The 12,879-nt window shown below is 32.9% G+C and overlaps 1 protein-coding gene across 1 annotated transcript in view; it reads left to right on the forward strand.

Moving 5' to 3' along the window:
• HDAC9 (histone deacetylase 9) overlaps nt 1–12,879 on the forward strand; it is a 927,480-nt gene that overhangs the window by 849,075 nt on the left and 65,526 nt on the right. The window contains exon 24 of the mRNA XM_047849221.1: nt 7,531–7,664. Coding sequence (XP_047705177.1) covers nt 7,531–7,664 — 134 coding nt within the window. The remainder of the gene's footprint in view (nt 1–7,530; nt 7,665–12,879) is intronic.

The following is a 12,879-nucleotide window of genomic DNA, read 5'->3' on the forward strand; positions in this document are numbered from 1 at the left end:
TTGTTTTTTTTCACTTGAAGCTTTCCTCAACAGACAGAAAATAATAGTGTAGAAACACTTGAGTGACTGGAAGACTGACATCAGCAAAGTTAAGAGATTAATGTGAGTAGAATTAAAAAGACTTGTTTACTCACTTTGTGTCTATTTCTTTATTAACCAAATGAATCATGACTCAGGTACTTTCTCTGGCATTGGTTCCTGATTCTAAACTCTAATCTATTACAAGAGGGCAAAATAGCAATGGTAACTAAATTGTAGGTTAGAGAGAAGTCCCTCTTCAATGTACAATAGAATCTCTCAGTCTTGGCTTGCGTAAAGAATTCTAATTCAGCCATTTTTGTAATTTCATAATAGAAATGGTCTATCTGGGATTATCTCTCATTTCCCTGGACTTCTATAATAATGTTTCAGTTATCCACAACAGGCATTGCTGAATATACCTAGGTTCTAAAGGAATGAAGTTTATAGAGTTTGGGAACGTTGTTCCCATTTTGCCTTTATATGTTTTACTATTTACGTTCTATCTCATCTCTGATAAAAAAGAAAAGGTAGCAATAAAAAGAACAGGCCTCTTTCCATAATTAAAAAAAATACATAATAACACTAGCATCAAATAAGTGCTAATATGTAGTGGCCATTTTAACCTTACAGGAGGATATTATTTACAATCATATATGAAACTGAAAACCTAGTAGCAATTTAAAAATCTAAACACAGAATTGGTTGGTATAGTAATACATTTAAAATAACATTGTAGAGGACTTGAAAAATGTTTCCCACTATTAATATTTGTAAATGTAAATTAAAAGATTATAATATGATCCTGTTTTATTTTTAAAATACACAAAAACAACAAACATGAAATACTACAAAAGTGGAATTGGTATCTTTGACAGGACTGTGGATTTATTATTATATACATTACAATTATTTTACTACTATTATAAATTTTATTATTTATTAAATATTAGACAATACATTTATATAATATATAACTACACATATATATTATATTATTTATTTACTATTCATTATTTTCTATTATTTTCTAAATTTTCTACAATGAATATGTGTTTGGTTTTCAAAACAGTCTTTTTTTTAATGACAGTAAAAATAAAGCTAGTTAATGTTGTTTCCTTTCACTACCACTATTCTCTGGGAACTATTTGGGGAACATCAGATGAAGTGGTAGAGACATGCCATTTAGAAGGATGAATCCTTTTTTGTCCTATGACTTAACTATTAAATACATATCTAAAGTTTAATTGTTGAACGCTATTTGAGCAAGTTTTCATTTCAAACTACTTTTCTGAACTAGTAAAATTGCTGACACAATATGATTTTGGCCAGAAGTAACACCCCATAGAATATCAAGAAATCAAATTGAAACTGATAATTTGAACCACTAACATATTTACAGCTTACTTAATAATTCTTTTCAGAAGCAAAAAATTAAATTTGCATCTAGTAAATCAACAGAACTGAACAGAAGATTTCTAACTCAAAATGCCCTTCCAATTCTCTTGCTCAGTGGTGTCTCAGTTTTAGTAGTTACCAATTCACCTGTGTTTGGTCATGAAAAGAAATGACATGCTACAATGTAGCTTCCTTCTCATGCTTGTCATTTAATGCTGATTAAATTAAATTAATATGATGCTCTTTAAAATAACCAGGCTGCACACAGGATTCTTTAGTGTAGTAGTAGCAGCAGCAGTAGTATATTAATTAGCGTTAGTACTTTGTTAAAGCCTCATTCTGGAAGTTCTTCTCAAAAGAGTTTAAGGTACCGAATTTCACTTTGAAAGAACTATTTCTTAGAGAATGCCATCACAGTCAATGCAGTAAAGTAATAGGGAAGACTGACAAGTCTGATTTTCAATGACTCTATACTGATTTCACTGACTAACCTGTGCCTGCCCATCTTGCTACACCACAGGTTACTCTCTAAGCTCTACTCCCATGCCACCCCCCAAAAATAATCCAGAAGCTAAAGGCCTATATGGACCCTAAGAACCCAGTTCCATCACCATATCTGGTGATTGCTTGAGCCCAAGATGCACCATGTTACAGAGATGTGTTTTTTTGCTTGATCACTTTTTTTCTACAAGCCCTCACACTCAGGACACTAACCCCCTTGAAAAAACAAATCACTGGCTACGGTTTCTGCTGTCATTTTTCAACTCTTCAGGCTAAGTTTGCTGTAACAAGCAGGATGGGCTTTTGTGCCTTTTGTGAAGATAGAAGTAAAAACTATTAAATGCGGCTTGCAATTATGCCTGTTAAAAATATTAAACACACACTCATGCACGCACACACACACACACACAGACACACACACACACACACACACACACACACACACACACACCACTGAAAGTTTTGTCTCACATGTCCTGAAATATAATACCTTTACATTAATAGCCATGCTTGGCTTCTTAAATACCTCATATATATGTACAGCAGTAATGGACACAGTAGAACTCGGGCTAACAAAGCTAAACAGTTATAATTGAATTCCTTACTTTGATTGGAAGAGAGGCCACAGGCCTTATAGAAATTCATTTCTTTACTTCACTTAAATGTTTTGTGCACTCATAACTCAAAAGTTCAGCTGCTTCAATCTGTGGTTCAAAATCACATGGGTAACATGTGAATGGAAATAAACCCTGTAGGTAAAAGAAAGAGGAATTTGGATAGAGATCAAAGATTAGCTTCATTCCATTCTTTCCTTCCACTTTTTACTATCCCATCTAAATTTGGTATTTTATGGGACTTTTTTTTTTATTTCCGAGGAAAAAGTGAACTTAAATCAGATTTGAGATTTTCTCTCTTTCTCTCTCTCTTTTTCCAAATCCATGTGATTTGATCTGCTCAGTAATGACTTTAGATAATTCTCAATTGTTAGGAACCTTTAGTATGAAAGATATGACATACTGGCTTGATTTATTATTATGTGTTTTTAAGCTCTCATTATAGCCCTGGGTTAGGTTATAGAAAAAGTTGTTCTGAATATTTCACAATATTATTAGCAGAAATATTTACCTTTTTGCCTGTATGTAAGTATTGTATTTCTTTTTTATTTTCTAGATTGGAAGTCGTTATTATGTGCTATTAACTTTGAACATTTCTAAGCATTAGGGATCAGAACTTTGCATCACATTTTCTGAAGGCTTAGCATTCTTTTTATAGTAGTCAGGTAAGAAGGTAGAGTTTAGTGTGGCCATCCTCATTTCTAAGTGACCTGTGGAAAAACTCTTATTGGTACCGTAATGCGGTCCGTAAGAAGCGAAAAATATTGCAGTGCTTGAAAACAGTTTTTTATGTAATTTTAAAATACTTTTTAGAATAATTTCTGCCAACTATTTAGCAACATATAGTAATTATAAAATTACTATGGTGACTTCTATCAGAGTAGTAGCTAAGTGGATAGAATCAACAATGAAGTGCTTCAAGGTAATGGGGGAAGTGAACTCATCTTATTCATGGCTAACCTCAAGTGCTAGACCAGAACTGAAATTCTAGACGGTTATGGTTTATTGAGTAGATATCTCAGTGCATTCCAAGGATTAAGATGATATTTTTCTGTTGTTCCAAAATGGAAGCAACACACTTTGGTTTGGAGTCTCATTGTTTCACAACTTGATAGGCTTTCATTTAGTTCTACCAACTTTATTCTGAGAATTTCCTTTCTTTTCAAACAAAACCCCACAATGCTTAAGAATAGAAGTCAGGCTTATAAGTATCCCAGGCAGGCTTGCAGAGCATGCACTTCCATATTCAAGATTATTCTTTCAAGTTCTTATGGATGTAGAAATATTCTAAATATTGTAAGTACTATATGAATGAGGAAAAATGAAATAATGTCCTTTGTACTTTAGAATGGATAATGCAAGAAGCTAAAAATTGAATTAATGTAAACATGGAGAAATTAATGACAATACTATAAAGACAAAAAAGATCATTGGTTTGCAAGTGTTGAAGGGTGAATAGGAAGAATAAATAGGTTGACAACAAGGGCTTTTTAGGGCAGTGAAACTATTCTAAATGATACCATAATAGTAGATATATGCCATTATGCATTTGTCAAAACTCACAGAACCATACAGCACAAAGAGTGAATCCTAACCATTGACTTTTATTAACAATAATATATCAATACTGGCTTATCAATTATAGAAAATATACCACACTAACAATGCAAGATGTTAGTTATAGAGGAAATGATAGCAAAGGGGTGGGATAGTATAGGTGAATGCTCTGTACTTTCTGCTCAATTTTTCTTTAAATCCAAACTGCTTTAAAAAAATAAAGCCTGTTAATTATTAAAAATATAATTGATTTAAAACTAAAATTTTTATTCCTTACAAGTTCTTAAACCATATTTTAAAAATGAAAAGCCATATTGAGCACATGGTTTTATTTCTTTTCATTCATCTTATTTTTTTTTCAATTGTCCTTAAAATTGGACAGGTTGGATACAATGTTACTTTTTTTTAATGTTTAATGAGAGACATTTACATCTGGCATTATGAGAGTCTATACATCCTGAAACACTTCTACATGAAAATATCAAAACTACTTTTTAAAACTATGATTTCCAGAAAGATGAAGGAAGGTGAGCAAATACTGTAGCTGTTGGCTAACCTGGGCTATCCCAAATTCTCCAGCTGGATAGAGCTTGAACATTAATAGACTACTACATATGGGAAAGGGAGTCAAAGTCTTGGGCCTCTGAAGAGAGAGGTTTTTATTGGAGACCAACATAAAGGTAGGAGAAAGGGCCAACTGTAAAAAAAAGGTGAATGGAAGAGGAAATTCTGATGAATAAAACTATAAGTCTATCTTAGCTAGGGCTATACTGGAGGAAATTTCAGAAGAAATAAAACGGGAAAAACTATTTTTTTTTCCATGAGAATTTGTAATCAAGTTTTGGAGTCCACATTTACAATAATTGTGCATTAGAAAAGAGGCCCTTTAATCTAAGAATTTAAAATTGATCCTAGCTGATGGTATCCCAGCCATCCAGTAGAAGCAAACAAAATCACACTCAACCCACGTTTCAAAAATAAATATCAAGTTCAATTAAGGCTTCAAAAACTTCTCACATAGGAAGTTACAGTGTATATGGGCTCAAAAAAAAAAAAAAACACCTCAAAACACAGAAGAGAGAGAATTAAGACCTGAGGGTGAATCATCAGAAAAATAAATAGTAAGACTAGGCCCTAAAGACTTTGAATAACATGGGGCGCCTGGGTGGCGCAGTCGGTTGAGCGTCCGACTTCAGCCAGGTCACGATCTCGCGGTCCGTGAGCGATCTCGCGGTCCGTGAGTTCGAGCCCCGGGTCGGGCTCTGGGCTGATGGCTCAGAGCCTGGAGCCTGTTTCCGATTCTGTGTCTCCCTCTCTCTCTGCCCCTCCCCCGTTCATGCTCTGTCTCTCTCTGTACCCAAAATAAATAAACGTTGAAAAAAAAATTTAAAAAAAAAAAGACTTTGAATAACAGATACAGGATATATAATAATAATGGGTAAAGAAATAGAATGAAGAAATGAGCAAACACTAACAAACTATAAAAATAACTAAGAAGTTATGAAATCTAACCAAATAGAACATCTGTAATTGAACAACATAATCACTGAAATGAAAATACCAGTATAGATGTTAAACAGCAGGTTAGACACATCTGGAAAAAGAAAGGCTAGAAAGTAGATCTAAAATTAAAACACCTCTAATGCAGGACAGAAAGAGACATACACAATATGAAAGAAACCTTATGAGACATTGAGGATATAATGACAATAACCACATACATCTAATTGGAATTCCAAAATAGGAAAATAAATAACATTATTTCAATAAATTTGAACAATTAAACAAATTTCTAGAAAAATGTAACTTATGAAGATATAGAAAGCATGAGTAGCCCTATAATCTCCAAAAAATTTTTTTCAGTAGTTAAAAATCTTCCTCAAAGAAAACACAAAACTCAAATGGTTTTACGGAAGATTTCTACCCAACTTTCTAGAATGAGATCATGGAAAAAGGGTGTCCCAACCACATCAAAATTCAACATGGTCAATACAGGAGTGCAAAATTATAGATTAACCCCATTCATGAACATAGGTGAAAAAATCCTAAACAAATCACTAGCAAAACAAATCCAGCTGTGTACAAAACAGATAATTACATCATAACCAAGTTTATTTTGCTTCATAAATTTAATGATGGCTTAGTATTAATAATATTAATGTTACAACACTCTGAAATTATAGGAGAAAAACATCTCATTTTGGTGTAAATAATTAAATGTAACACCTATTTGTAATAAAAACTTTAATTCAAAGTAGAAATAGAAAGGTCCTTCCTGAAACTGAATGAAACCGCAATACAATGCCATGATTCATTCACTTACTTGGTAAGTTATACCAAATATTGGCAAAGATATGACTGAACTGGAATTTTTATATACACTGCTTCTCAGAGTGGGGATTGATTATATAGCATTTTACAAATAATCTGGTATTATTTAGCAGATTTTAAGCCATAGAGATTTCACTCCACTGTTGCACATGTGAACCACAAGAGTGATATAAGAACATTCATGGAGGCATTGTTTGTAATAATAAAACACTGGGGTGTTGTAATAACAAAAATGCTAATATCTGTCATCAGGAGATTGGGTAAATGAATTCTTGTATACGCATAATATGACCTACTGGACAGCAAAGAGTTATAGCTACATTTGTCAACAGAGATGAGCTAACAAGATATTGTATGAAAAGAGCAAGTTGTGAAAATAGAAAACCATTTTTATAAAGTAAAAAAAAAACACAAAAAAAGCAAAAGCATTATCACCATAAATTCATGGTCCTGATTTCCCAGAAGAAGAGGAGGGATGTTAATACAATACACAAGAAACTTCAAAAGTATTATTAACATTATTTTCCTTAAACTAGAAAGTGAGTGAACAGATGTTTTGCACATTGTTATACTTTATAATATAGAGAGATGTTATTTTTTTAATTTATTAACTATGTAATCAAATTAATTGTTTAATCATAATCAAAGGGATGTCTATAAAAATCTAACATAGTTAATTTGAGGTGATATGAAAAAATTTCCTTTTATATAATAAAGTAAAAGCAGATGATGGAAACAATAAACAAAAGTCCAGCAAATGAGATGATTGACCTTATTTACACTTGCCAAATGCTATTCAAATTTTTTATGCAGGTATATATAGAATGTGTTGTGAAAGGCAGTACTGTGCACTGGTGAGCAACCAGACTGATTGCTGTAAATTTTGGTTGTGGTACTTCTTAGCTATGGGATCTTGGATTTTGGTTCCCTCATATATAAAATATAGATAATAATAGCACATAATTTATCAAATTATTATAAGTATTAAATGAGTTAGTCCATGGAAAGTGCTGAGAAAGGAGACACACAGAATAAATGCTCAATCAATATTAGATTCTAGTAATATTCTCTTTTGATTTAATACTCTGAAATGTTGTTTGTGTTATGGTAGGCTTTGGTCATTTGACGAAGCAATTGATGACATTGGCTGATGGACATGTGGTGTTGGCTCTAGAAGGAGGACATGATCTCACAGCCATCTGCGATGCCTCAGAAGCCTGTGTAAATGCCCTTCTAGGACATGAGGTAAAAATCATTAAAAGTATACTAGGGTAGGGGTAAAGCACTAGGAAATCATGCATACATAATTTTAATTTTTTTTTAATCTCATGTAATCAGAAAGTGCAATGTTGCTCTTACAATTTTAAGAAAGAAGGTAAGCTTTCAGAAGTTTACATGTACTCTTGTTATATGGTATAATTTTTGTCCAGTTAATCCACATAGCCCTTCCCTCAATCAGGTTATTTGCAAGCTTAATAAATAAGTAAAAAATAGGGATGCCTGAGTGGCTCAGTCGGTTGAGCGTCCAACTTCGGCTCAGGTCGTGATCTCATGGTTTGTGGGTTTGAGCCCCACATTGGGCTCTGTGCTGACAGCTCAGAGCCTGGAGCTATTTTGGGTTCTGTGTCTCCCTCTCTCTCTACCCCTCCCCCATTCATGCTCTGTCTCTGTCTCTCTCTCTCTCTCTCTCTCAAAAATAAATAAACATTAAAAAAAATTTTATAGCTACAAATAACCCTTGGGAAGAGAAATGCTTTGTATACTGACACAACTAAATACACAGTGAAACACTGAAAAAGAAATAAAGAAAATTTCTCTTGAAATTTTCCATAGGATTGTGTCAGTTCAAGTGAGAAAATAAAGCTTCTTAAGAATTTTTCAGCTTTATTGAGATATAATTGGCAAACAAAACTGTAATACATTTAAAGTATACAGTGTGGGGGCGCCTGGGTGGCTCAGTCGGTTGGGCGTCCGACTTCAGCTCAGGTCATGATCTCGCGGTCCGTGAGTTCGACCCCCGCATTAGTCTCTGGGCTGATGGCTCAGAGCCTGGAGCCTGTTTCGGATTCTGTGTCTCCCTGTCTCTCTGCCCCTCCCCCGTTCATGCTCTGTCTCTCTCTCTCTCTCTCAAAAATAAATAAACATTTAAAAAAAAATTAAAAGGCAAGTACTATTACTTCAAAAAAAAATAAAGTATATAGTGTGATTCATTATTATGAACTATAGTCATCATCTAATACATTAGATCCTCATTCCTTATTCATTTTGTAACTGAAAGTTTAAAACCATTTACTAAACTCTCCCTGTTCTCCCCATCCCTCTGGCCCCTGGCAACCACCATTCTCTGACTCTATGAGTTCAACTACTGTTTTTTTTTTGGGGGGGGGAGGTCTACATAAGTGATACCATACAATATTTTTTTCTATGTCCAATTTATTTCACCTAGTATAATGCCCTCCAGTTTTAACCATGTTGTCAAAAATGACAAATTATCTTCTTTTTAAAAAATTAAATAATATTCTATCATATGCAGATATAAATGCCACATTTTTCCACTTAATCTGTTGATGGACATTTAGGTTGTTTTTGTACCTTGACTATCATAAATAATTCTGCAGTAAACATTGGAGTACAGATATCTCTTCAAGGTAGTGATTTTGTTTCCTTTGGTTGTATATCCAGAAGTGAGTTTGCTGGATCATGTGGTAGTTTTAGTTTCTTGAGGAATCTCCTACTGTTTTCCATAGTGGCTATACATCGTACCTTCCCAAAAACAGTGCACAAAGCTTACCTGCTCTCCACATCCTCACCAGCATTTATCTCTTTTCTTTTTGTTAATGCATGAGGTAGTATCTCATTGTGGTTTTGATTTGCATTTTCCTGATGATTAGTGATATTGAGCACCTCTTCATATACATGTTGGCCATTTATTTATATGTCTTCTTTGGAAAAAACATCTAATTAGATTCTCTGCCCATTTTAATTGATTTATTTGGGGTTTTGCCTTTGTTTTTTGTTTTTTGGGTTTTTTTGCTATTGACTTGTATGAGTTCTTTGTATATTTTAGATATTAACCTCTTATTGGACACATGGTTTGCAAATATTTTCTCCCATTCCATAGGTTACCTTTTCATTTTATTTACCCTTGCTGAGAAAAGCTTTTAGGCTTGGTGTAGTCACACCATCTGTTTGTTTGTTCATTGGTTTCCTTTTGTTGCCTTTACTTTTGGTGTCAGATTCAGATCCAAAAAAAACATTACCAAGGCCAATGTCAGGGAGATTATCCCCTAAGTTTTCCCCTAAGAGTTTATGACTTCAAATCTTGCATTTAAGTTTTTAATCCATTTTAAATTTATTTTTGGGTATGATATAAGATAGGGGTCCAGTTTTGCTCTTCTGTGTATGGCTGTTCAGTTTTACCAATACCATATATTGAAGAGACTATTTCTTCCCCATTGTATATTCCCAGATATTTAGTTACAGATTAATTTACCACATGTGCATGAGTTTAGTTTGGGCCCTCTCTTCTGTTCCATTAATCTGTGTATGTGTTTCTAATGCTAGTAGCATTGATTACTTACAGTATACTCGAAATCAAGAAGTATAGTGACTCCAGCATTATTATTCTTTCTCAAGATTTCTTCATCTCTCTGGGGTCTTTGTGATTTCATATGAGTTTTAGGATTGTTTTTTCTATTATTGTAAAAAATGCCTTTTGATAAGGGTTTCATTGAATCCATAGATTGCTTTGAGCAATATGAACATTTTAATAATATTAACTCTTATCCATGAGCGTGAGATATATTTCCATTTATTTGTGTCTTCTTCAATTTCTTTCATCAGTATCTTACAGTTTTTGGTGTATAGACCTTTCCTTGGATACATTTATCTCTGAGTGTTTTATTGTTTGTGATGCCATTGCAAATGGGATTGTTGTATTTCTTCTTCAGATAGTTCATTGTTAGTATATAAAATCTGATTTTTTAATGTTGATTTGCATCCTGCAACTTTACTGAATTTATTAATTCTAATAATTCTAATAGTTTTATGGTGGAATATTTAGGGTTTTCCATACATATTGTGTTATCTCTGAGTAGAGACAATTTTACTTCTTCTTTTCCAATTTGGATGCCTTTTATTTCTTTTTCTTGCTTATTTGCTTTTATTATGTTGTAGATTGTAGTTACTATGTTGAATAAAAGTAGCGAAAGTGGGCATCCTTGTCTTTTCTTGATCTTAGAGTATGGTGTTAGCTGTGGGCTTGTTATATATACCATTTATTATGTTCAGGTATGCTCCTTCTATACTAAATTTGTTGAGCTTTTTTAATCATGAAAGGATATTGAATTTTGTCAAATGCTTTGTATGAATGTATTGAGATAATCATATGACTTTTATCTTTCATTTTGTTAATGTAATGTATCACAATGTAATTTATCACAACCTATAAAGATAGGTTGTCTGTTGAGATCTTCCTTTTTTTATTGATGTAATCATTTGTGACTATAAATATCCCTCTTAGAACTACTTTTGCTACATCCCATAAGTTTTGGTGTGTTGTGTTTCCATTTTCTTTTGTCTCAAGATTTTTTGAAATTTCTCTTTTGATTTCTTTGACCCGTTGGTTGTTCAGGAGCATGTGGTTAAATTACCACATATTTGTGAGTTTTCAATATACTTGGAATGCGGGATGATTTCGGTCTTTTAAAATTTGCTAAGACTGGTTTTATGGCCTAATACATGATTTGTCCTAGAGAATGTCCCATATGTGCTTGAGAAGAATGTATTTGCTGCTGCTATTGGATAAAATGTTTTGTATATGTCTTTTAGGTCCACATGGTCTAACACGTAAAGTCTATTGTCTCTATATTGGTTTTCTGTCTGGCTGATCTATCCATTATTGAGAGTGGGGTATTAAAGTCCCCTAATATCATTGTATTTTGTCTGTGTCTTTCTTTACATCTGTTAATATGTGCTTTATAAGTTTACTTCTTCTATGTTGGGTGCATAAATATGACAATTGGTATATACTCTTGATGAATTGACCCCTTTGTCATCATATAATGACCTTCTTTTTCTCATGTTACAGTTTTTACCTTACAGTTGTTTTTGTTTTTGTTTTTGTTTTTGTTTTCTGATACAAGCAAACCTACCCCTGCTTTCTTCTCATTTTCATTGGCATGGAATATCTTCCTATCTCTTCATTTTCAATCTCTGTGTACTTAAAACTGAAGTGATTCTCCTGTAGGTAGCATATAGTTAGGTCTTATTTTGTATTTATTCAGCCACTCTGTTTTTTGATTAAAGAATTTAGTCCAATAAATTTAACTGCATAAATTTATGCAGGCTTCCTTTTGCCATCTTGTTTTTTCTGACAGTTTTGTAGTTCCTTTCTTCTTTTCCTACTGTCTTTCTTTGTGAATTGATGACTTCCTGTAGTGGTATGTTTTAATTTCTCTTTCTTCCTCTTTTGCATACTTCTGTAGGCTTTTGCTTTGTCATTACCATGAGGCTTGCAAAAATCTTATATGTATAATTGTGTATTTTAAGCTGGTAACATCCTAACTCTAATGTATACAGAAACTCTACATTTTTAAACTCGCCTCCCATGATTGTTTTTGATATCATAATTTATAGCTTTTTATATTGTGTATTCTTTAACAAGTTATTGTAGTTATAGCTATTTTAATACTTTTTTCTTTTAACCTTTACACTTGAGTTTTAAGTGATTTCCCTCTGTCATTATAATATTAGAGTATTCTGAATTTAATTATGTATTTGCCTGTATCAGTGAGTTTTATACTTTCATATATTTTTAGGTTACTAATTAGCATTCTTTCATTTCAGCTTTGAAGAACTCAATTTAACATCTCTTATAAGGGCAATCTAGTGATGATGAATACTTCCATTTTTTTATTGTAAATTTGTATCTGTCCTTCAATTCTTAATGACAGCTGTGTTGGGTAGAATATTCTTGATCAGCAGTTTTTTCTTACTGCAATTTGAATATATCGTCCACCTTCTTTCTGGTCATTAAGTATTGTGCTGAAAAATCCACTAATAATATTAATGATACTCCCTATCTGTGACAAGTTGCTTTTCTCTTGCTGTTCTTAAGAGTCTCTCTTTGTTTTTAACTTTTGACAACTTCATGTGACTTGGTGTTGATCTCTTTACATCCGTCTATTTTGATACTCTTGGGATTTCTATATTTGAATGTCTGTTTCTCTCCCCAGGATAGTTTTTAACCACTATTTCTTCAAACAAGCTTTCTGGCCATTTCTCTTCTCTTTATGGAACTCCTATAATGTATATGTTGATTTGCTTGATGGTGTCCCATAAGTCCTTTAAGCTATCTTTACTGTTTGCATTCTTTTTTTTTTCTTTTTGCTTTTTTGACTGGGTGAATTTCACTGCCCTATCTTCCAGTTCACTGATCTTTTCTTCCATTTGATCTAGT

This window comes from Prionailurus viverrinus, chromosome A2, assembly GCF_022837055.1.
Source record: "Prionailurus viverrinus isolate Anna chromosome A2, UM_Priviv_1.0, whole genome shotgun sequence".
NCBI classification, from domain to species: domain Eukaryota; kingdom Metazoa; phylum Chordata; class Mammalia; order Carnivora; family Felidae; genus Prionailurus; species Prionailurus viverrinus.